This window comes from Thamnophis elegans, chromosome 3 (assembly GCF_009769535.1).
Source record: "Thamnophis elegans isolate rThaEle1 chromosome 3, rThaEle1.pri, whole genome shotgun sequence".
NCBI lineage: Eukaryota > Metazoa > Chordata > Lepidosauria > Squamata > Colubridae > Thamnophis > Thamnophis elegans.
In genome coordinates this window covers 19,115,591-19,142,427 of record NC_045543.1, presented here as the reverse complement: position 1 = coordinate 19,142,427, position 26,837 = coordinate 19,115,591, and the positions used below count along the sequence as shown (strand labels likewise).

Below are 26,837 nucleotides of genomic sequence, written 5' to 3'. Positions count from 1 at the left end.
ACTCATAGCAGTAGTTGTGTAGAACCAATAGAACTAAGCAGCAATCTATGTTATTCTTTCTGTTGCCATCTGGTTGGTATCCTGATTTTTGAAGCCCAGTTTTGGTAGCCCTAGCCAGGAAATCACAAAGATGAAGCCAGCTACATATATTGTTTTCCACCTTCTTGCCAAAACCTTAATGATAAATTTTAGACTAGATAATTTGACACTATCCAGCTATTTTGAATTTCTTATCCCATCAGCCCCAAATGTAAATAGTAAAGAAATTGAAATTGAGAAGGCATTGAATATTTCAGCAAGAAATATGTCCAAAACATAACCACGTCAACCATCTACATGAAATAACACATCTGAAAGGCTATTTAGTCTTAAGAATATTTTGCACTACAAGAGTTTTGCAAGGAACAGTGGAAAACATTGCGAAAGCAATTAAGATTTTTTATCGAATGTATCTGCCAAAGGATGTGTTTAAATGTACTGACTGGAAGGGTGTCCAAATTTGGAGCAGTTTCGGACACCCCTATAGAGTGCATGTAACACCTCTGCTACACAAGTTGCACTGGAGCCAGTTTGCTTTCAGGTCCAATTGAAGGTGTTATGCCTTTTAATGTACTTCATGGCATGAGACCGTTAACTGACAAACCATCAACCAGTTTGCCCCCCCCCCCCCCCCCGGGTAAGACAGGGAAGATATGCTGCAAAGCCCATTGGTTAAAAAATTTCAACCAGCGGGATCTAGGAAGAGGGCCTTTTCTGCCCCCACCCTTTGTAACCTCTTACCTCCAGAGGCAAGGGAAGCCCACTCTTCTGGCCTTCCAGAACCCTTACTTGAAAGTTTTCCCTTTGCCTTGCTAACTTTTAGCTCTGTTAACTTTTTAACTTTGTTTTTTACTTTTAACTTATAAATTTTAACCTTGTTTTTTAATTGTTTGTAACTGTGCCTTTTGGTCATTTTTATAGCATGTTTGCAAACTGCCGGGAGTTGATGAGATTGGCAATGTAGAAAATTGCTAAATAAAAATAAATAAATAAATGAAATCAACTGATACTGTAATTTCAAAAACATACATATATTACACAAGTGACAGATAATGTCATACTTATTTTTCAATAGGGGAAAAAAGCACTAGAAATTGGTCCATACCGTGTCCAGTTATTGCATTGCCCAATGTGAGATGCATGCTTTCTCTTTCATTCCACTAAGATAATAAATTTAAGATTCTCCACATAGAAAACCTTCCATTTTTGTTAATTGGTGATTGTTATATATACTGATCTGTACTCAACTTATTGTCAAATTAAGGATTACCAAACTAAGTGTTTTAAATAAACCAACAATGTATTCTTTTAATGGTATAATATTTAGAACATGAACTTTGCTCATTCACAGAAGACTAAATAAATGCAAGTGTACTTTGACTTTAAAATATGCACCATATTCATAAATCAATAAATAATAGGGTTAACAAAATGACTCAAATCAGGCAAAATGTTAACAAGAGTGGTTTGAAACATTACTGTATATAGCTTTCAAAAGTATTATAATTAGTAAATGGATTGTTTTATGTCAATACGTAGATAAATAAAGCCCCTTCACTTTCTTCATCCAGTATTTGAGATATTTCCCATATCCTTTGCATCACAACACGTATCATCTGAGTTATCAGATTCTTACAGAACCTTTTTCAAGAATGTCAAGAAGAGTAGGGAAGTCAGTTTCTTCTGCCCTTACTACATTTACATTAATCTTGTTTCAGATTGTTTTAACCAATGCATGAATTCTACAAACACTCATACCGGTATTAGCAGGCAAGAATTCTGCTGAAAAGAAACAGGAATGAGTTGCAATCCTCTATGTTCCTTTCTTTTTCTTCTTAGTAAACGGTTCTCTTTAGTTATTGAACTACTTCACATTGTCTGAAGCTGATATAATCTCGGACCTTTCTTCAAGAAATAACCCTGATCATTTAAAGATGCAATGAAGTTTTCAAAGTCAGGTATCTAAAAAAAAAAAAACCAATAGCTGTGTGATCAAGAACAACTACAAAATATTAAATTGTGTTGGAAAGGATTTTAAAAAAGTCTATCCATTTTTTCTTAAACTGGAGAGGAACTTCAAAATAGTATGGAAACTTTCCACTTAAAATCATATAGGAAACAAATCTACATATATACAAATCTATATGTGTAATCCCCAAAAGAGATTTTGTTTGTATGGGTTATATTTTATTGATATTTGCGATATAAAAAAATTAACACTGATGCATTCACTACTGTTGTTGCTTCTCATAATTGTTTGATGGGACTTAATGTGTAATTTTTCAACATAGGCAGGAAAATAGTTTTGATTTTGTGGACCTCTGAAAGAATCTTGAGGAACCCCCACTTAAGAACAGCCATAAGGCAATGGGTTTGTTTATTTAGTACTTTAGAGTCAACGTGATTCCCTGCAGTTTTCTTAGCAAGATATTGGAAGTGGTTTGCCATGGCCTGCTTTCTAAGGCTGAGTGAGAGGGACTGGCCAAAGGCCACTCAGCTGGCTTTGTACCTAAGGTAGGACCTAGAAATTCCTTTCTCTTGGTTTCTAGCCTAGTGCCTTAACCACTACATTAAATTTGCCTTAATGTATCCTATCATATTTAATCTACTTCATTTTTTCAACTGATATTTCAAATGTTATGCTTTAAGATAAAAAAAATAATGGAAATCTTCAGTTAAAATGTAGCAAAATAGATTAAATATACTAATATTATTATAGACTTTTATACAATAAGACAAAAGTAATAATAAGAGGGAAGATTAGAAGTTGAATGATGGTATTATGCATGTTTAAACAATATTGTGATTGGCACTGGAATAACATATTGAAACATTGAATAATTAAATAATGAAAGCCTACAATTTAATACAAATATGTGTATTAACACTAGAACTACATAAGCTCGAGGAATGTAATAAATCAATTAACAGCACTATTTTTATTTGTACTAAAATGTATGATACCCAGATGCCACACTGTTCACGCATTGATATGGATGTATTGTAAAATAAAATTAAAAACTTAGGTGGGAGGAGATTAAACACACTGAAAATTGGGCAGAAAACTTGGTACTAGTGCTCACATAGTAAAATATTGCAGAAAGAATACAACTTTAAAGGACTTTCAGTTAAAATAGCTTAAATATTACCTCCATCCAATAACAAAATTCCCAAGCAACAAAATATATTTTTTGTCATCTGCAAGTCACATTCAATACTATCAAACTCAAATATTGTTTCTAAAGTAAAGCTGGAACTCCAGGTCCCTTCAATCAATAGAACCAGAGATAGTGGAAGCAACAGTAACCCTCTCTCTTCCAACTGTTAACATCAATAGCTGATAATATCAAATAGCTAATTTTATCCTTCTAGAGTACATATTTATTTTAACTTACTTTCATATTAAATTCATTAGCAACCTGCCGGAGTTGATGAAGCTCAAAAATGTTGTTATAAGTTCTTTCTGCAACACGATGGAGGGCAGAAATAAATTTCTTTGCTTGGGACCTTTTGCTCATTCCAGAACCATGCTGAGAACGCTCAAAATCCAATTTCCCAAACTCATCAGAGTAAGTTCCTAACATACTTGAGAAAAGAGTGAATCAAAATGTACATAGTCAGCAAGAGGGCAAAATTAAAAATACAACTGCAAACGAGGCAGAGAACTTTCTTTGGTTTTTTTTCTTAATCAGAAAGTTTTAATGAGCTTAATAAAAGAGCACATTCACTTTATAATTCTACTAGGTTGTGCTAGGGTTATTGAATGCATGTTACTCTACTTTGGATTATTTTACTTTGATTTTTATTTGTTGAAAAATGCATCAGTTTCAGTGGTGGGTTCCTACCGGTTCAGACCGGTTCACTCGAACTGGTAGTGATTTGGCGGCCTGGGTCACTGGAACTGGCAGAGACTCAGGCCTACCATGCCCCCAAACTGGTTTCTGGGCAGAGCCGTAGGCTTCGTCATCTTGTTTTTCACTTCTGTGCATGCGCAGAATAATTTTGCATGCGCGCGCAGTGTGCATCAAGCGCGTGCATGAGCGAACCGACAGTAGCGCCTACTGGAACCCACTGCTGATCAGTTTGCATATTATTCAGTTTGCAGATTGCAAGCTCATAGATTTTTATTTTATTACCATGGTACTTTATTAAGTTTGTACTACCTGTATTTCATTATTTCAACAACATCCTCAGCATCTTCTTTGGTAGCCTTTTCTCTTAACTCTAATCTGGATCGTGCCTTAAAAAAAAGCAGTAATGCTAATATTATATACAAATCATCCATATTTAATTGGTAGAAACATTGGTTTTCCTCAAGTCACAAAAATATTTAGATTTGATCAATTTTCAGTGTCAGGTAGCACCTACATGTGCCATTTAAAATAAACCAGATATAAGTCAACATAAGAAAAACAATCTGTATTATAGTCTCCATGCTTTAAAATCCAGTACTTTGGGCTGTCAAAATACACCTACTGTAAAATTCTTAGTAACACTTACCTCAGTTAGGCGGATCAATGATTCTAGCTGTCGTGTTGTGATGGGTGTACTATCTGCTCTTTGACTTTGTTGTCTGAGCTCAAGATAGAATTTCTGGAGTATCTGAGCAGCTTCTAGAGATAGCTTGGGATGAACGTATTGCCTTGCATAGCCAACATATTTCTTTAACAACTGATGTGGAATTGGGTCACAGTTTTCTCCTGGAACGAGCTAACAATTAAAAATACTATTTAGACATTATAATATTCCATTTCAACTGGAAAAATAAATGGTATGAGCAGATAGGAGCTATAATAGCCCTCAAAGAGAATTTAATGACACAAGTTAACCTCCCACCTCAGCCTCACATTGGAATGTTAAAGCATTGTACAAAAATGAAGCTTAATAATTGAGTTCTACCTTCCCAGTGTTTTGTCCATGGGAACTGGCATCTCTTTATCTCTCACAGAGTGTTTGCCCAAGAGGTTATTGCTTCCAAGCAGAAACTGAACACTTGACTAAAAACTTCAAGGAAAGTTACTTTTACAAAGACACTGCTGTTTTCACCTTTATTATTTTATAAGTAACTCAAAGCAGAGAACGTATCTACTATTTCTTCCTCCTATTTTCCCCACCACAACAACCCAGTGAGGTAATTTGGCCTGAGAGAAGGTTGACTGGCACCCAAATCACCCAGCCAACTTTCAGACCCAAGGCGGGACTACTGTAAGTCTCCTGCTTGTTTCTAGACCAGAATCTTAACCACTACATCAAAATGGATCTCTGAAATCTAATGCTGTAGCCTTCTAAAATCACACAGAAATTTTAGGAGGGTTCAAAATATGAAGACTATTCTCATAGCAGAGACAGAAAACCCCAGCAGCCAAAAACTCTTAAGGTGCAAGGCTGCAATCCATGGCATCTGGCTTTCCTATCCTTTGTTTCCTAACTGTATATATTTTGTGGGGGTGAAGACAAACTCAGAAAATTAAATCAGAAGTGATATTCAGCAGGTTCTTACCAGTTCTGGGGAACTGGTGGGGGAAATTTTGAGTAGTTCGGAGAACCAGTAAATACCACTTCTGATAGGCCCCGCCCTCATCTATTCTCTGCCTCCTGAGTTCCAGCTGATCGGGATTTTGCAATAACCTTCCCCTGGAGTGGAGAGGGAATGGGGATTTTACAGTATCCTTTCCCTGCTATGTGCACCAAGCCACGCCCACCAAGCCACCCCACAGAACCAGTAGTGAAAAAAATTGAATCCTACCACTGAATTAAATCCTAATCAGAAAAAATATCTATTGAATATTGCTAATTTCCACATATTATTTTCATATATTACAGAATTCTGATTTTCTGTCTAACCACAGATGTCAAACATTTACTTTTTTTTACACTTTCTAGATTACCCTATGAGGCCAACAGCTCCCAGAACAGAAAAGATAAAATAAAGAATTCAGTCCCCTCTAATGCTATAATGTTAAGTTTGCAAACTATGCTGTAGCAAAACAGGAGAATCCTATTCCTCTAATAACTATACTCAACATCTCAAACATAAAATGTACAAAACAACTCATCTCAAAACAATTCATCTCAAATATACTAAATATATCATTTTTTTTCCAGACATCATCAGCATTCCCTGATGATAAGATATAGTAAGTCAAAACATGAACAAATATTTTACCTTTAATCTCTCTGCTAGTGGTTTGTCTGAAAGAACTTCAAGGACCGATATATTTGAATTCTGGGAATGCTCACGAGTCACAGTAGCACTGCTGCATCCAGTCTGTTTTCCATTTCTCATCGCCATCACATGTTCAGAAAGCAAATGATCATGATCTTCATTTGGAACATCCAACAGTATGAATACCAAGTCAAATCGGGATAACAAAGCACTTCCCATCCTACATGGAAAAAACAAATCCAGTACAGTACTACAGTTCTACCTCAAAGAACTGAATACAGCTTCAGAATTTACACAAAATTCACACAAAAGCAATGTAATTAAAAATTCCTTACTTTTTTGTTTGTCTTGTAAACTATAAAGCAGACAGTTTGAAAATATAGTACTTACTTTAAATTCTCAGATACGGTTTTGGCTTTGTTATAGTGACCCCCAACTGGATTTGCTGCAGCTATAATTGATGTCCTTGCTGGCAAGCTGCAAACAATGCCAGCCTTAGCAAGACTAATACTTTGCTGTTCCATAGCTTCCAGCAAAGCTTGGTGCTGGCTCCCCATTTTATCAAACTCATCAATTCCACATATACCTAAAAAGAAAAATAATTACAAAGTAAGCAAGGCAATTAATTGTTCAACACTAAGAAGACTGCTGATATAAAATCCATCATGCTCAAAATGAAATTTATCCAAGGAAAAATTTAGTACTTAAATGTGAGAATTCCCTTTTCACTAAGCCGTAAATCTTTCACGGTAAGCATTTAAAGAACACTATCGAACTAATAGGTTTTTGAAATTCCTAAATAATGCTTATTATTAATAAATTGTTGTATATATTATTATGCTACACTTTGATCTACACTTTATTTAGAGCTTGTATTTTTTTTCAAGATAACATAAATTCCTCGATTCTCATGAAATGGTTTCTGACAGGATACTTGAATTGCAACTCATCACATGGTACGGAAATGTAGCCAATCATTTCAACAGTGGACTCCTTAGTACTCTCTAAACTCAGTTCTTTTTTGCCTGAAGATGTTTTATTACCAGATTAAGTAAATCTTCAGTGCTTTAAAAAAAAGGAGTGGTGAATTCTCATAAGGAAGGAAAATATTTAATCAGTTTAGCTCTCAGGAGCACACTGGCTCACATGGTTAGGAAGCTGGGTTGGAGGTTAGCAAGCCCACGTTCAAGATCAGAGTGCTGCTGTATGGCGGGATGAGCTGCCATCCCTTAACTCTACCTCCTTGACGGGGACAAGAGCCTCCACAGGCACAGACAATGGTGCAGGGTTGGTAGTAAAAAATGCAAACATTTTTACTACCGGTTCTGTGGATGTGGCTTATTTTGTGGGCGTGACTTGGCAAATTTATGTTTCAAATTGGAGATGGGAAATAAAATATGCTGTAAAACGTTTTTGAAAAAGGCCAAAGAAAGCAGCAACCAGTCGCGCTGAGCTGAACGCAGGAGATCTGGAGGGCCCGAAGAGTGTGTGATTTTGTTCACTGCCTGTGAGCTCCAGAGGGTGGGGGCAGCAGCTGAGCGAGCAAGCCAGCAATCTGCAGGCTGCCGAGCACCATGCTCTTGAGTAAACTTGCTCATGAGTAAACTGCAGATTAAAAGCAGCCGGAAGATCCTGGCATGCTCGCTTGGCTGCTGCCCCCCCGCACCCCTGGAGCTCGCAGGCAGCAAACAAAACTGCCACCTCCTGCCTCAGTGCATCGAGGATGCGGCGAGGCTCAATCCCACTTAGGAGGCAGTGGTTGAGAAGCCTCAGGGCTCCTTGAAGAGCCCATGCTGCTGTGTGTAGGCACTAGGAGGCAGTTGTGTGGATGCACGTGGCGAACACGAGGCATTGTGAGCCAGTTCGGGGGCGTGGTCAGCCAGCCATCACTACCGGTTCGTTGACCCACACCCAATTACCACTACCGGTCCGAACCGGGATCAACTCACCTCTGCAGTGGTAATGTCACCAGCTAATGTTTTCAACCCAAAAAGTGCCTTAAATGGTACCTCCGACATGAATGGGAGGGGAATTTAGCTCAAAGTATCTGCCTATGTAAGTATTTGTTTTTATGTAAACATTACTACCAGTCTATACATTTTACTTCTTTCTCATCAGATTCCTCCCATTCTGTTTCCCAACATTTGAAAAATATATGCCTGTCAGTTAAGACTGCATCTCAAGTTTACAGTAAAAGGAAAGTTTATATCATCATAAATGCGTGACCCGTCAAAACCGCGGTCCACTAAAGCGCGCCCGATCAAAGCGCGTACGTGACGTCATCAGCAGCGCAACAAATAAAATTAAAAATAAATTAAATTAAAATTAAATTAAAGCAAGCCGATTGACGTTAAGGTAAGGGTTAGGGTTAGGGTTAGAGTTAGGTTAAGGGTTAGAGTTAGGTTTAGGGTTACGTTAAGCGTTAGGGTTAGGGTTAGGTTTAGGGTTAAGGGTTAGCGTTAGGTTTAGCGTTAGGTTAAGGGTTAGGTTTAGGGTTAGGTTAAGGGTTAGCGTTAGGTTTAGCGTTAGATTAAGGGTTAGGTTTAGGGTTAGGTTAAGGGTTAGGTTTGGGGGGGTTAGGGTAAGGTTTTCGCTTTAATTTTAAATTTACCGCTCACAGCGTGCAGTTTTCGTCGCGCTGTGATGACGTCACGTACGCGCTTTCGTCGAGCGCGCTTTAGTCTACCACGGATTTGTGGTGGAACCTCATAAATGTGCCCATCTATAAGGTTTACATAGTTTTCTTGTTCGGATAAATACACTTGAGCACACTACCTTGATCTCCAAGTACAAGAGCACCAGCTTCCAGTGCAAAATCTCCAGAGGAACTGTCTCGAGACAGAGTTACAGTCAGGCCAGATGTAGTAGTGGCATTACCACAGACATATACTCCCCGAGGTGCAATATTGCACACAGCCTGAAGAAACAAATTGAAAAAGCTAGCTTTCCATATTATAGACCAATACCCATATTGATAACATACCCAATTATACTGAAAAGAAAAAAATGCCCAAGGAAGAATATATGTAATTATTTTGAAATAATACTCCGTGCATGTATAAACGAACAAATGAATCTATACCTGCAACATCTGACTTTTCCCCAGTCCTGGATCTCCAACCATGAGAAGATGTGGGTCCCCTCGAATAGGAATCCTGTTTTTATCATCCATATATTTTTGGCATCCTCCAAATAATGCCAACACTAAACCAGCTTTTACCACCTGTGACACGAGAAAGCAAACCATAAAATATTTGCAAGGGACAATTCAATCTAAGTACTACATGATCCAGTTATTCTCTATCAATATTTTTAAGAAGCTTCTAACTCTTCAGAAGTAATAAAAATGAAATAGTAACATACCAGGTTCAGACAATTAAAAAAAAAACTTTGTTTCATTTCTTTCAATCTTGTAAAGTGCAGCATTAAAGAAAGTCCTCCAAAAATTGTTACAAAAACTTTTACGGCACAATAGTGCCAGAACAGTAAACATGTTATTTTACAAGTCTTTGTAACCATTATGCACTTTTTAATTCACAGATCATTTTAATAAAATAACCGTGCATTTTTATAGGTAGCTATTAGGCATATTGTCAGAACCCTTCCATATAGTTTTATTAAGGTCTTGAAAGCAAGCATAAATCAGATTATGTAAATAAAAAACTCATTTTGATGCTGATATAATATATTGAATAATATTAATAATGCTAATAGAGGGATTATAGTAACAGAAACACCAGAAACAATAACCTCATTCACATTTTCTTTGCAGACCATTAAAATATAGTTTATAAACTAGGGCAATATATTTTATTTTCTACTAAGAATTTAGAATACAAATAATTGAATATTTCTATTAGACTATACTTACCTCATGACCATAAATAGTAGGACAAAGAGAGCTAGGAAGAAAACAAATTGTATTACCAGGTTAAATATAATGGAAAAACATATTTAAGATTACGTATCTCAAATCTATTCATTCGCAAACCCAATATAAAACGAATGCAAATGAAGCACCATTCATCTGAATTATACATGTGCATTGTGCAATACTAATTAAGTATGGATGCATACTGGATTATCTATTGCAAGAGGGATTATCCTTTTGCATATACTACTCAAGGGGGCAAACATATCAATATTCAGTTCTATTTCCCCCCCCCCCCAAGCAACAATCCTGTGAGGTGGGTAGGGCTGAGAAAGAGTGATTGGCCCAAAGTCACCCAGCTGGTTTTCATGCCCAAGGCAGGACTAGAACTCATAATCTCCTGGTTTCTAGGCCAGCACCTTAACCACTATACCAACCCATTTCTCTCCTATCAAATTCTATAGCCTTCTAAAAGCACATAGGCAGATTACTACTATACTAGAGAAGGAACACCCAAGGTAGCCAGGAAGGTTACAGTGCATAGCATCTGGCTTTCCTATACTTTGAAAAATAAGTTTTCTAAATTATGTATTATGGGGGCAAAGAGAAACTCAGAAAAATTAAATTCTAATCAGAACAAATAATATTTACTAGATATGCGTTACTCTTTGACCTGCAGATAGAAGTGAAACAACTGTGGCAATAAAAAGCAAATATGTATCAAATAGTAATAGGCACCTTGGGTGCAATCCCAAAACATGTGAACACAATTAACACTGCAAAATCACTAGTAGTCAATTGTAAAATACAGCTCTAGTTGGAACAGCTTGCATCTTGTGATGATACCTTTAATACCATCAAGTATCAACATCTGCCTATCCCTGATCCTTAGGAAGGATTCAGTAGGTGGATAACAATGCCAAATCCAGTCTAAACATCTGGCTGGCTGTGCAACTGATCATAATAGTAGCAATAACATTTTGTGGCAATGTTTTTAACTGTTTTAATTTTACATTAAAGCCACCCAGACACTTTTGGAGTTGATAGCCACACTAAATCTAATAAATTATTATTATGCCACTGAAATCAATTCAAGTTAAATGTAATTAGGTTTAGGTGTCTAAGGCATTATCTTTTAGATTGGATAGGATTTCCACACTTGTATAAATGTTTACTTGTTATACAAAAAGAATTCTTGTACTGTACTCTTAGACTATCCTTTTAGATAACAAATAAGCAACAGAAATAAATCATTGTAGCCTAGTTTTAAATCAGTTGTAGACTGAAAATAATATTTAAAAGACAGATTGTCAGTTGACACATTGTAACTTTTTTAAGCCTCATGCTTTGTCTACAATGGTGTTTGTGCTGTCAAAAATGGTATAACTGACATCATCTCCTACATCTGAAGCTTTTCAAGAGTGCCATATTTTGCCAGCAACTCAGAGGGTGGCATTATCTGCCATTTCCTATGATGCTGTAAGAACTCATAGTAAGCTTTTTACTGCATTTCTATCCGTTCAACAGGGCGGTAAAATGTTGTCAGATTCATATCTTGCCTTTCAAAAGTGGGGGGGGGGGGAGACAGACATAACTTTCCCTCCTATTTTTTTCAACCACAACACTACCTGTGAGAAAGGTGGAATTAACAGAGAATGATTGGCTCCAAGTCACTTACAAAGCCATAAGTGGACCTGAGTTTGCAGTTCCCCAACACCAATCAAACAGCTTAACACCTGCACCATGCTGGCTCTCAATAGTTATATTATCACGTTTAAAACACCTACATTTTCTTGTTTTGCTGATTTATATATCTTATATATCTGATTGATATGGTAAGACAGATACCCCATTGTTGTTAGTCCCCTAACTTGCAATAAATGACATACCTGACAATTAGCTTGAACAGATTCTCTTCAGCTTGGATTTCTTGGACTGCATAAAGATCTTTAAGAGAAAACTCCATGCATCCTTGCTGGTTTAATCCATGTTCATAATTCTTGATTTTCTGGCCTTTTGTATTACTGATGGAGTTTGCTTCAATGTATAATAGGAAGACACATTTATCATTTTTATTTCTTGATGCTCCTGTTAAAATATCAATAGAAAGATCATGATCATTTTTCTGCTTTAAGATGTAACTTAGGTTGTTACCTGGTTTGTGTAATGAAACGTCAACCTGGAGCTAAACCAGTGGTGGGTTGCTAATCCTGTTCCAACCGGTTCGGTTGGAACGGGGGCAGCGGTGTCCTCGTGCACGCGTGCAGTTCACGCATGCGTCTTAGCGCCTACGCGATGCTCCAGCTGCTCACGGAGAATCGTGCAGGCGCTGTATATGCCATGCGCCTGCGTGGAAGCACAGAAGCCTTCAAAGACCGGTAAGGAGCGCGGGCGGGAGGGTGGGCCCTTTGCCGTTCCTGGAAGTTACTTACTTCCGGGTTCGCCGACCAACCGGTTCGCGGGGACCGCCGCGAACCGGTTGAAACCCACCCCTGAGCTAAACGTATTTTCCTTTATTACACAGCTTTAACTGTCCTGCTTTATAAAGTATATTTATTTATTTACTGTATTTGTACCTCATCATAATCCAAGTGATACTTGGAGACTTATGTGATGGAGAAGCATTAAAACAGCCACAATAAATCTTAAAAACCAGTAAATAAAATAAACTACAAGATCCAAGTAAACTAAGATAAAGTAATTGTAAGATAAAAATACAAAAACAGCTAAAACTGTGTTTAGTTACAATGGTCTCTGGAAATGTTGATTTTTCACCATCTTGAATACTATGAAGGACACTGTTCCAGAAGACTGCTTTGCAACTAAACATATAGCAACTCTTGGCTTCAGCTGCCCTCACTACCCAGAAGAAAAGAACTAAGGGCAGTTTCTCTTTGAAAACACTGTTTTCAATTTGTTGTGTACCAACATACTGATAGCAATAGCAATAGCAGTAGACTTATATACCGCTTCATAGGGCTTTCAGCCCTCTCTAAGCGGTTTACAGAGAGTCAGCATATTGCCCCCAACAATCTGGGTCCTCATTTTACCCACCTCGGAAGGATGGAAGGCTGAGTCAACCCTGAGCCGGTGAGATTTGAACTGCTGAACTGCTGATCTAGCAGTAGCCTGCAGTGCTGCATTTAACCACTGCGCCACCTTGATCTCTTTGTTTTAATTTAAATCTCATGACAAATTAGTCTTTGAAACTAATTTTTACTTTGGCCCACTAATTGGGCAAAATACAAATATACACATAGACAACTGAATGAATAGCCATTTTCTAAAATGTATAAAAATACTGTACAGATGTCAATACATAAAAGTTGATGTAGTTCACCTTCTTCCGTGTTCGATACCTTGACAATTCCTGCAACAGTAATCACATCGCCTGGAACACAACTGTCCACAAGATCATGAACCAATTCACATTCTATTGTCCGAGGAATTCTCCCAGCTTCTCGCTGATCATCTGACATGTGTTCTTGAATTCTGGGATAACAAGTTAACAAAAAAAGATGTGATACCACTGATGGAGGAGAATTAAGATTTATAAAATATTGAGCATACAGTATGTAGATAGATCAAAACAAGCATTCTGGCTTTTCCTTTGGTTTTGGAATACCAATATATTTTTGGCAAACATTTCTCAGAGCTGAAGATAGGGTTAAATGAAATATGAATCAAAGATTATAACTAATTCCCACAACACTGTCAAATAATTTACTAAGACTGTATTACTATTATTCTTCTCTTCCTTCCTAGTATCTATTTCTTCCCACTTATGACTATAATCATGTTGCTTGTATATTTCAATTTATATTATTTTATTTGTTTCCTAGTACGATTTGACAGTTTATTAGTAACCTATAGTAAGTGTTGTATATTTTCATTTTTGATGAATGTATTTTATTCTCCCTATGTACACTGAGAGCATATGCATCAAAGACAAATTCCTTGTGTGTCCAATCACACTTGGCCAATAAAGAATTCTACTCTAAATATGCATCTCAGAAAAGCATCCAAATCTTATGGAGAAAGGAGAAGTACAAGTAGTTCACACTAGATTTCTCACAATACCAATCTTACAGACGAAGGAGGTTATTATCTCTAGATAACTTTATAGAAAAAATGAGATATTTTCTTTGAATTGAATTATTTTTCAATAGAACTTTTTAACATTACAATAAAAGAGACTATAATTCCTTGCATTTACTGTAAATAATCTAAATTTCTAAATTTCCAAAATATTACAGTAATAATATATATTTACTTAATCGACTGCCAGTCCACTGTAACTGTGTAAGGAGAACTTCTATCTGCAGTGAAGGATCGTCCATGACATTCAGGCAAAGAACACTGAAATAGATTAATGTTCAAATTTAGCACAAAAGAAAGTTTATATCACAACCATATTTGTTGTGAGCCACATTTGTTGGATATGTTTTGGGGAGGCTTGCACTTATGCTTGATTTTTTTTTTCCATCATAAATACTCCTAAAATGAATTACAATTTGCAAAATCCATTCACCAAGGTATGATGAGTGTTGTGGCCCAGCAGGAGCCGTTGGAGCTGCAAACAGACTCCGACAGCGAGGGGCCTTATGAGTTGGCTCTGGAAGATGTGGAGGACCCTGGACAGGGTTCCGACTCCGAGCAGGGATCAGAGAGGCTGGTTGGCCACCAGGAGGCGCCTGAGGCATGGAGCAGCGGTGAAAGCCAAAGGGAGTGTGCTCCTGACGTCAGGTCTTGGAGCAGTGGGGAAGAGACAAGGGAGTTGGTCCTGGACGCCCGGCAACGGCAGGCAGATTGACGTAGAGAACAACTACGCAGGTACAGAAGATAATTGGACCCAGGTGGTTGTAATTAGGCTCCTCTCAAGGTAGTATTTAAGGAGAGACTCTGGGAGGAGTCTGGTTGCAGGATTCAACTTAATTATCAACGCTGGAGAAGCTGTTATCTGTATCTGTCAGAGTCTGGGTTGCTGCCAAGGTTCTTTATCTGTTCATCGTGCTTGGGCTTTCAGCCACCAAGATTTATGTTTGCTGCTAATAAAGTGTTGTGGCATTCCAGCTAAGCTTGTCTCGGCATTCGTTACTGGACGGAGGAGGGGGTCAGAACAGATGTGTGTCCTTAGAGCCAAGGTGGCGCAGTGGTTAAATGCAGCACTGCAGGCTACTGCTAGATCAGCAGGTCAGCGGTTCAAATCTCACCGGCTCAGGGTTGACTCAGCCTTCCATCCTTCCGAGGTGGGTAAAATGAGGACCCAGATTGTTGGGGGCAATATGCTGACTCTCTGTAAACCGCTTAGAGAGGGCTGAAAGCCCTATGAAGCGGTATATAAGTCTACTGCTATTGCTATTGCTTAAATGTGCAGTAAACAGCACATCATGAAAACTTTAAATACTACTCAGAAAAAAGGAGGAGGTAGCAGTTTTGATTTGAGGGCTTTTTTAATTACCTTGGTTGGAAGAGTGTATTTTCCATCAGGGAGAGGGAAACTCTGAGTATTTCCACAGGTACTGCATATAAAGGCCATCTTGGTGCAGATAGGTTTAATGTTACTAACACGCACAACAGTCCCACGTAAAGCAACATACTTCCCATAGCAATTAGCTCGAATATTCTTAATTTGAGTAATTGGATCATAGTTGTACACTCTAAAAAATTTGAAAACATATTCAAATTAAATAAATATATGGATAATTCAGTGGGAGTTCATCATGTTTAAAATAGTACTATTCATATAATAACAATTGGTGAAAACCACGGTGTGTGCATAGGTAGATTAGAGTGGTAATAAAAAAATTGATTTATCATTACTTACATGTGTCATGGATTTAAATGAAACTGAATTAAAGTTTCTCTACATGAAGCCAATGCGTTATTTTTTTCTAGAAAAATATACTACATATGTTAAAATAACATTTTTCTATTATGAATCAGTCTTAACACAAATCGATTATAATTGTAAAAACTTATTTCTATGTATCCACTTTCATTTATACCGAAAATTATTTTAGCAGGCCAAAATTCAGAGAAATTCAGAGAAAAGTTGCATATATGTATGCATTTGGATATTAATGCATTTTAATAGTTAATCAGAATATTAAACATAAATCTTCCTGGGAAGGTTTTCCTTTATTAACTTATTCTTACATAATATAATTGTTACATTCAGCTTAGGAACCTTTATAATGTCATAATTGTATGCCTTCCAGAAAATAATAAATCCAATGGTACAAAAAATCAAAACATTCATTAATGTCTTGAAATGTTTAGCCCCGCTACTTCAAATAAAAATAGACTTTTCAAGCTGTAATACATCATTCCAATTATATAGCAATCTCTGCAAAGACATAATGGAAAAAGTCCTTCCACGGATTGGTACAATGATGAGATCTTTTCAAAGCAATATCCTTCAAGGCAGAAAATAATTACTGCTAGATGGTCTGAATGGAAATTCATACTGCTTGCATTCAGGCAGACTAAAACCCAAGATTGCATTCTGGAGAAGGGCTATTTCAGGCACACTTACCGTATATACTCGAGTATAGGCCGACCCGAATATAAGCCGAGGCACCTAATTTTACCACAAAAAACTGGAAAAGTTATTGACTCGAGTATAAGCCTAGGGTGGGAAATGCAGCAGCTACCGGTAAATTTCAAAAATAAAAATAGATACCAATAATGTTTTTGAATATTTATTTCAAAGAAAAACAGTAAACTAGCGGTGTATTCAATGAAATACTTCACTCACCTCATGATGATGTCCCGCTGTGATGATAATGTCCCGTGCAGCCGCGGGAGCAATGTCCCGCCTCCTATGACACACGGCACAGTGATTCCTATCATTGGATCACTGTACCAGAGGAGGTGGGACATCGCTATGTGGCTGCTTGCCATAACAAGGAGGATGTGCGACATCGTTGCAGAGCGGCAGGAGGGGGAGGAAGGGGAATCGTAAGACAGCCCTGCATTACATTAGAACGTGAGGAGGGGGGATGGTGCGGTGCGCGCTGCGCGGCAAACTGACACAGAGGGAGGGGAAACTCACAGGGGCACTGGGCCATTCACGAGTGTCACCCAGCGGCATGGCCCCGCCCCTTTTTCTCCTCCATTTCGGGCAAATTTTTCACTGACTCGAGTATAAGCCGAGGCGGCTTTTTTCAGCCCAAAAAGTGGGCTGAAAAACTAGGCTTATACTCGAGTATATACAGTAAGCCCATTTAATTTTTAGGTCTATTTCTAAATAACGTACTTCTCTGAAGTATGTTATTTCTGAGTGATTCATGAGTAACCTGGCAGATGTCTATGGTTTCAATAGAATAGCTTCCCAGAGGAGAGAAAATAGAAAATTGCATTTGATATAAAGTCGAAATGAAAAAAATATTTGTCCTCACAAATCAAATAAACAGAAAGATGCAATCTTATCAAGCTATTTCTCTGAACGAAGTATGCCTTGTTGATAAATATAAATGTGGGCAGAGAAATTATTCCTACATGCAACAATAATATTACTGCTTATGATTTCAATTATGGTAGGCGAGGGAAGGACTGGTATAGTAGGCTTGAGTCAAAGAAACTGCATTTTCATCTGTTTCCCTTTTTAGCAGCTTGCTCTGCCTTGCACATTCCTGAGAAGATCATGTGGTTGCTATTATATAAAAAAATGCCATCCTTTCACTCAGAAGCAGTAGATTTAAAGCCAATTCCCCATTTCTTTTGTAGATAAATTATCTAGAAAAAATTGTATACTCACTATCAATTAGAGACAGAAGGACAAGGACAAAGGCTACAATATTTTACCAATGAACCCACCTTCTGAGAAGGCCATCTGCCAGTGGTATGAATAATTTACTAGCTGTTGCCTATTGCTTGCTAGTCATGATGTGATTTCTGTGTGGGTTTTTTTTTTAATGTATAAAAACGATGGTAATTTACTGTATTTTTCCAGAGGTTCTTGATTTGTGATTTGGATCCCAAGAACACCTCTTTGTTGCTGCACAGAATAAGGAGGTTGCAATTCCCTGCCTTGTGTGATAAATTGGCTCTCTGCACCAGGTAAAAACAATCCTAGCATTGACTGGGGCCAATCCACAATTTGGTCAATATGTGTCAGAATTTTGGCAGAATGACTATTATTATGAGATAAACAGGAGCAAAACATAGTACACAGCACACAAAGCCTTGACAATTAATAAAGCCTTTAGACAATTAATAGTGGTTTATATATACATATATACAGACAAATACATTGGTAGATAAATCCCTTTAGTGTTGGTCGGAGGGCAGAGATCGACCCCTAGGCCCCTGAATTATGGGGTGCCGCAGGGTTCAGTCCTGTCCCCCCTCCTGTTTAATATCTACATGAAGCCGCTGGGTGAGATCATTCGACGGCACGGGATAAAATACCATCAGTATGCGGACGATACACAGTTGTATCTGTCCGCCCCGTGCCAACTCAGTGAAGCGGTTGACGTGATGTGCCAGTGCCTCGAGGCTGTTAGGGTCTGGATGGGGGTTAACAAGCTTGCACTCAATCCGGATAAGACCAAGTGGCTGGTGTGTTTCCCTCCCACTAATTGGCCAAGTTTTCCATCTCTCAGGCTGGGGGGTCAAGCAGTACGCCCCTCAGACAGGGTTCGCAATTTGGGAGTCCTCCTGGACCCACAGCTGACTTTTGAACATCACTTGTCGGCTGTGACCAGGGGGGCATTTGCCCAGGTTCGCCTGGTGCACCAGTTGCGTCCCTACCTGAACCGGGAGGCCCTCACAACAGTCACTCGTGCCCTTGTGACCTCTAGACTGGACTACTGCAACGTGCTCTACATGGGGCAGCCCTTGAAGAGCATTCGGAGACTTCAGCTTGTCCAGAATGCAGCCGCGCAAGCGATCGTGGGTGCACCTCGGTTCACCCACGTAACACCTATCCTCCGCGAGCTGCACTGGCTGCCTATCGGTCTTCGGATACGCTTCAAGGCGCTAGTCGTCACTTATAAAGCCCTTCATGGTATTGGACCTGGGTACTTGAGAGACTGCCTGCTGCCAATTACCTCCAATAGACCGATTAGATCCCACAGATTAGGCCTCCTCCGAATTCCATCCGCCGGCCAATGCCGACTGGCGACCACCCGGAGGAGAGCCTTCTCTGTGGCTGCTCCGACCCTCTGGAACGAGCTCCCCGTGGAGATTCGAACCCTCACCACCCTCCAGGCCTTCCGCAAAGCCCTTAAAACCTGGCTGTTCCGACAGGCCTGGGGCTAAAGAGCTTTCGCCCCCCCCCCCTCGAATGGTATGATTGTTGTGTGCTTTTAAATTGTGCATTGTTTCGTTCGTCTTTTTTATTCTTTATTTGTACCCCTTCCCTTGACTTGGATTGTGAGCCGCCCTGAGTCCCCTTCGGGGAAAAGGGCAGCATATAAATGAAATAAATTCAATTCAATTCAATTCCTTACCACTCAGCTATGGACACAAGGAGAGAAATGAGATACACAACAAGAGAGGGACATGCCCTCTAATGGCCACCTATATATAGACACCTCCTTGCATTATCCTCATTGCATCAGCTCACAGATTACAGATTACAACCTTACATCAGTTGGCAGCTATTAAATTCTCAGTACCTGACAATATGACTGGTACAAGTGGTAAACCAGCTTTCTGTAATACTCTAGAAATTAGTAATATTATTAATTTTTTCTAGGATTTCTTATGCTATCATTTTTTTTTCAAAAATGTCTTGTATTCATATATAAGAAAGTTTGCAAAATGTTTTAAAACATTTTCAGTTTTTCTCATAATTGAATAACTAAAATAGATACCTTGCATGAATAAGTGGCATATTTATAATAGGCTCTTCGTCAATGGGCAGCCCTTCTTGCCCTTGCAGCTTTGCAGCATGCTTTTCAAGGTCTTTGATCAATACCTTAGAGAAGAAAAAAGAAACTGCCTGAGTTCCATTAAATAATTAATATAGAAATATCATTTTTAGAATCAGATGGTGCTTTTAACTATCAAATGGAAACTTGTAATTTATTTTTCTTTTCCACTATAGTATGCATCGTCCCTGCTATACTATGCCAAAAGATCTCCCAATCCCCACAATTGAGATTCTTTAGAGGCTTCTTGTAAAAAAGTCCTAATGCAGCTGTGTCTAGTTTTCATCTGCTTTTGTGTGAGAATTCTGATGTGAATGTCAGCAAAAGTACTGTGCATGCAACATGTGCAGATACTCAAACAGCTTTCGAAACAACTATGACACCTCTAAACGATGGGACTGCTTTAATTCATATTGTTCTTGCTAGCCTGCTTTACAAAACATAGGGAATCTTGCTTAACCCACATCTGCAGCATTTCACTGCCAAGCAGTTATAAAATATTCATAATCCTCCCTTTTTTATTGTCACGTCATTTACCCCAAGAATATAAACTAAATAGTTTATTTTAAGATTTGGGCTCAAACTTTATGTAAATTTCTAAGTTTAGTTGAATTCAGCCAGGATTATTTTAAGATGTGTTTATGTATGAATTGTTCCTTTTTTTATATAAAGTGTAAATATAATTGTTCTCTTAGATAAGATTTGCATTTTGTGAATAATAAGGTTTTGGAATGTAAAAATATCTTATTATTTGTCTAATGCATTTACCTGATGAATGGCCAGTCCCATGCAGTCCAATATTCTTTGTGGTGTATCTCTTAATTCAACAGCAACATCAGGTAATGATTCTACTAGTTCTTTATCACATATCAATTCCTTATAATCCACAAGAATACTTCCTTTTCTTTCTACTTCATCCTATAAAATAGAGGCGTGTGAATTTGTGTTCAGTAAAGTTACAACTCCATTTGTTGTTTACTCCATTACATATTATTTTAATCATAGTTATAAGCTGTTCAAGCATTCTCAAATATTAAAGAAAAATATTTTACTAAAAATGCCAATGGTTGATTTAACTACCTCATATTCCAAAATATGCATCATCTGCATTATATGAGGATGATCTCATAAATTCTTTGTTCATCGAACCTAGCAACACCTCTGACATATGCAATAAAAATCAGATAAATTTTACTGAAAGTTTAACAAATGCTATGCAAGTAATTAAGTATATGAACAGCAAAATGGGTATAGTTTAGGACAAGACTTCCTTATTTTTCCATCCATCCAAATACAAATCTTAGCATTAAAAAATCAGACCACAGAGGGCTGAAGAATAAGATTAAATAAATTTTTGAAAGGGTCTGACAGAATCAATTTGCAAAATTCTCTTAGAACAAAACACAATTAAATGCTCATAAATACCAGGATCATGGATTCCCTCAGCATATAAATACAAGAAGCAAATATACAAATGTGTGGTTAAACCAGCTTCAGAAAACAAAAGTATCCCAAACAACATATATAGTCTAATAACTTACCTTATCATAAAACTCTATTCGAGATTTGAAAAAAGTTTCAAAAGCTACAATCTTCTGAACAAAAGGTGAGTTGATCTCATATGCTGAATTGGAGAATTTTGATTAATACAGTTAATATAGTTATGACTGTAGATAACATTGAACATATAAGAACATATTAAACAATAAACATTGATTTTACAAGCCAATCTTTAATATACTTTAATATAACAATATATTTAGCTGCAGCTTTAAAAAGTTCTCCTGAGGATTTAAAACACTCCATTAATATTTACAGTATTGAGAATTTAATTTCTTCAGGTAAATATAATTTTGTTTTATTGACCATTTTTTATCTTACTAACATTACTTTGACTGCAGTTATCATAATTAATGAAGCTACATGCCAGAGAGAAATCTTATGCAGTAGCTTCATTTTATGAAGTTTTAGGTATGCCAAAAATAAGTAATAGAATACACATGATAAACCAGGATTTAACCATCATGTGATGTAGTACTAAGTTGTAATGAGAGAATTCACACGCTAGACCAAGACCAATGAAATTAAGGTTAGCACAGTGTGTGAAATCCAACTACAGGCTGCTTAGCATGCATAGGAATGATACGATGTTAATGTTTCATTGAACACAGGTTTACTTCTTCATACATATGAAAACTATTGAATTGCATGACAAGGAACCTCAGTATGGTGCCATTGTATTTTAGAGTAGTTTGTATATTTAAGAAATTAAAAGTTTGTGAACTTTTAATCATATTATAAAGCACATATTCCATTTATTCCTGATAGGGAGACTCAGTTTTAATTTGCGTGCCTTTCAAAATATTACATCATTTTTTAAATATAAACAGGTTTCTTTACTGCAAACAGCACAACTTACACGAACCATATTATTTGTGCATGAAACAAACAGTACTACTACATATGCAAATCCAAATGTTTAGAGAAAAGTATTCTACTTGCATTTTATTTTTTATATCATACCAGAGATATGCAATAAATCTTGTTTTTCATTTGGCTTGTTGCAGAGTTTGTGGTTGATAAGAGCTGAGAGGGAATGGCTTCTGTACCCAAAGGATGAGTAGAATCTGGTCCCCCACCAACTCCTAGTCCAGCTCCAACACTATGCCGTACTAGCCCTTTCTCACTTTTAAAGTGAGGTTGTAATATTAAAATATACCACCTGCTTGTTATTTCATCACACCCACTCGACTTCTTCAATCTGTTGTAATTTATGTCGATATACAGTATGTGCCTCTGCCAATCCAGCATAAGGCTGATACTCCAGTCTTGGTTACCTCTTTCAGGCAGAGAAGGAATTTATGTGGACAGAACAGAAACAATTTCTGCCAGCGATCCAAGCATAAAGATTGTACAAATCTTTTTTTAAAAAAGTGACCCTGTTCTCAAATTTTGCTCATGGTCTCCCAGAGCATCACAACCTACAGCTTTTTAATTCCAATCCTAGCCAGCTCTCAAATGTACCATGTAGAAGGAAAGGAAGACCTCACCTTCAGAGAAATAAAGTTTCCAGCCTTTATATGGAGTAGCCTGGTCCAGCGTTGTTTGAATAAGATGAGGTTGCGCTGAAAAGTACCCCCTCAAAAAGTTAGTGATAAAATTGAGCACTTTAAATTTGTCATTAACAGCAATTTATATGCAACATACTGTAGCTGCAAATACTGGATTTAAAATGATAAAGGTAATAACTCCCTGTACTGTACAGAGGGACAGCTTGAACATAAGATTCAGTTTTAAAAGTTTTATCTAAATTATAGCATAATAATCCAGGCTTCTGGCATTGTATTATGCTATTATAAGCTATTATTTTTTAAAAAATCAGAAACTTTTTTTAAGCCTCCAAAGCAAATAAGATCATGCAGGAAAGGTCCCGAGATGTAATTTGGAATGACTTTGATTGAAACATTCTAGAATGAAAACATTCATTTTTACTGAAACAATGTCACTTCATGAGGTGTGCCTTCTTGGTGGCAGCCCCTTTTTTTTAATTAGTCCCATCCCCCCATATATGGTTGGCCCCCAGGAAGGACAAGGAAGGCAGCCAAAGATAAGCAGAGTTTTCAACTGGTTGAGTTAAAATACATTTTATTTTTGCTTGCCATTTCATTGTTTTAGCAACATAAGGTGAGGTTAATGGTATGTATTGTTTTCCTGGGTTAGGTGATTTTTGTACACTGCTCAGTCGGGTTTCTTGATTTGGGCAATCATAGGAATGCTATAAATAAATGAATAAACTTGTGGAATTAACATACCCAACACTAATTTTTCGCCAGCATTTTTCCAGTTTTCTCTCTGTCCGTTTCCTTTTCCTCTCCCTTGCCATCTTCCTCTTCTCCACCTTTGAAAACCACCTCCTCCTCGTCCAGAACCTTTCCTGCTTGGCTCAGTACTCATCTTGGCATTTTAATAGATCTGCATTCTGAATCAAGACAATACATGTGTAACACACATTAATTTTTAAGTAGTTATTAAGGCAGACATCGATTTGGTTCTATGCTGGTATTTGAAGATTATTATAAGTAGCAGTTTACTTCAGGTTCCTGATGTCTAGTCCCTCTATATGCCCCAAAGCTAAAGAACCGTCTAAGTCTTTAAAACAAACTAAACCATGATTTAACTGTTTTATTCAATAAATCACAATTAGTTACTTTTGGACAATGTTTTACACTTTTGTTTACAAATGGCAAACAGTAGATTCACACAATATATCAGGCCCAAATGAAACCTGTAATATTACTGATAAACTCATATATGAATCTTCAATATCGAATGATCATTTCCAGTTAGTAACTGGGCCTCCAAGAATAGCATTTCAATAACATTTAGAAAATTTCAGTTCCCTATCCCTGACCTGTTAACTACTGTAGAAAGTTAGACTGATTTAGAGGAACTTCAATTGTTCGCTAATGTGGTAAATCCATGATTGTTGGAATTGGATCCAATAGGCGTAGCACACAAAAAATATCCAAATACGTGTTGCAAACCTATTTAGGAATTAATTAATACAATCAGGGTTACCTTCCAATACATTTTGATAGCACTGCACCAAGACACCATTTCACTGCAAGCCCAAAATCATTAAAAAAAAAATTACACAGGTAGTCCTTGACCTATGACCACAATTGAGCCCAACATTTATGTTGCTACGTGAGAAATCTACTTAAGTGACTTTGTCCCCATTTTACCACTTTTCCTGCCACATTTGTGGCAAATGAACCACTGCGGTTGTTAAATTAGTAACACATTTTTAAGTGAATCTGGTTTCCTAATTAACATTGCTTGTCGGAAGACCACAAAAGGTGATCCACCTTTTGACTCCAGGACACTGCCACCGTCATAAATGTGACTCAGCTGTCAAGCATCTGTATGTCAATCACGTGACCATGGGGATGCTGCAACAGTCGTAAGTGTGGAAAAACTGTCATAAATCACTTTTTTCACTGTCCTTGTAAGTTTGAGCCGTCACTAAGCGAACTGTTGAAAGTTGAGGATCACCTGTACACATAACTATTAAAAGAAAACCTGGAACAAAACTGTCGTTAATCGGAGGACCCCTCCTCCTTTCCTTCTCACCACCCAAGCACACTGCACTGAGTCAAATTTTTTTAAGGAGTTTAATCCAATCATCATGGAAGATGGTCAATCTATATCTGGCATAGGCAAAAAGTTATTCCCATAAAGCTCAGCGTTCATCCATTTGAGGAAAGAAGGAGGAGGAGGAGGAGGAGGAGGAGGAGGAGGAGGAGGAGGAGGAAAGAAAGAAAGAAAGAAAGAAAGAAAGAAAGAAAGAAAGAAAGAAAGAAAGAAAGAAAGAAAGAAAGAAAGAAAGAAAGAAAGAAAGAAAGAAAGAAAGAAAGAAAGAAAGAAAGAAAGAAAGAAAGAAAGAAAGAAAATCCTCGGCTATTCCGCGGGGAGACTCGGCTAAATTATTATTATTATTGGTCTCTCGAAGGCTTCGCTTTGGAGGTTCAAAGTCTTAGTTACCGCCGAACGCAGAAGGAGAGAGAAGTGAAAAGGTATCCGACCGAAAGCCGAGGGCGACGGCCACGACGCCTCAAAGCGTCCCCGATCGGCCGCCCCTCAATCTCTTCGCCTCGTTTGGTTCCGTTCTTCCATTTCATTTTTGGCGCGGCGCGACGAAGCTTCCCTTGGCATGCCGGGGGGTGGGAGGGAGGGAGGGAGGAGGCTCAGAACCAATCAGAATTGGCGCCGCTACGTTGCCGAGATTCCGCACGCGACCCCCCCCCCCCGCCCCAAACCTAAGGCAAGGGTCTCCAACCTTGCCAACATTTAAGACTCGTGGACTTCAACTCCCAGAATTCCTCGGCTGAGGAATTCTGGGAGTTAAAAGTCCACAAATCTTAAAGTTGCCAAGGTTGGAGACCCCTGACCTAAGCGGGAAAAGAGCAAGTCACGTGGGCCTTCTTGCGTTCCTTAACGCCGCCTTTTCTTTCTTCAATCTCGGCGGGTTTAAGTCGCGCGTGGACGTCAACTCCGGGAGTTGTTCCATAGTACTTTTAAAAAACTTAAGGAACTTTAGAATAACTCTATTGTCACCTGGAATGCACATTAAATCGGCGTATATTAAAATGAAATTTCGTTGCATGCAGCTCTCGGAAGGGTCACCACTTCCAATGTACACTACATGGACATGAATAAATAAATAAATAAATAAATAAATAAATGCTTATGCACACACCCACATATAAGACACAGAAACAACGCCCGTCCCACATGCTTTTTCCTGCGTCTGAATCGCTGGGGAGAGACTTAAAATGCTTGAACCGAGAGGGGAGTGTCTCTCCATTTGATTGGATTAAAGGCAGCGAAATGATTATATGATCCTAGCATAATTGTGTCATTGTACTGGTCTATTTCTTATCGATTCCCTTCCCCAAAGGCCTAAAAAATCCTTCCTATGAGAAAAGTTTTGAATTGAGAAAAATGTGATAGGATGAGACTTTGAAAGTTGAGACTTTGACACTAGAGGGAACAGAAAAAACCTTTTTATAAAAAGCAGAAATTAAAAGCAGAAATTCAGTGCAAAAGAAATCCTTTTCCTCGGTTACTATCCTGTTTTTCAAGTTTATTCATGTCCTTTTATCTCCTAGCAAGTTAAGCCTCTCCTGGAGTTGCAGGGCTGGGCGACACTCGTTTGCTGCATTCTGAGTGGAGCAAATGAATGATCGGACTCCGGGGCTTATGCTGTTAAAATATCTGTTTGAACGCATCTTTCGCCCATGGTCTAGGTAATATTGTTATCACTGTAATGAAACACTTTTTGAAAAAGAACATTTTACGAACGAAAGGAAATAGACGT

The 26,837-nt window shown here is 37.9% G+C and overlaps 1 protein-coding gene across 2 annotated transcripts; it reads right to left on the bottom strand.

Annotated features, from left to right (window-relative positions):
• Positions 1–950: 950 nt before the first annotated feature.
• On the bottom strand, positions 951–25,748 carry MCM8 (minichromosome maintenance 8 homologous recombination repair factor). 2 transcript variants are annotated; one of them, XM_032212455.1, is made up of 19 exons: positions 25,502–25,748; positions 23,770–23,936; positions 23,008–23,082; positions 21,499–21,581; positions 20,726–20,875; positions 19,901–20,004; positions 15,538–15,736; positions 14,350–14,435; positions 13,417–13,568; positions 11,966–12,164; positions 10,077–10,107; positions 9,288–9,428; positions 8,981–9,122; positions 6,596–6,791; positions 6,206–6,425; positions 4,540–4,749; positions 4,203–4,279; positions 3,435–3,624; positions 951–2,001 (listed from the first exon to the last, which is right to left on the bottom strand). In XM_032212455.1, exons 2-19 carry the CDS (start codon positions 23,909–23,911, stop codon positions 1,909–1,911), a joined length of 2,490 nt encoding a protein of 829 aa, XP_032068346.1. In that variant the 5' UTR covers positions 23,912–23,936; positions 25,502–25,748; the 3' UTR covers positions 951–1,908. The 2 variants fall into 2 exon arrangements, with proteins under 2 accessions (XP_032068346.1, XP_032068347.1); XM_032212456.1 differs by having other exon boundaries at positions 25,543–25,748.
• Positions 25,749–26,837: the final 1,089 nt, after the last annotated feature.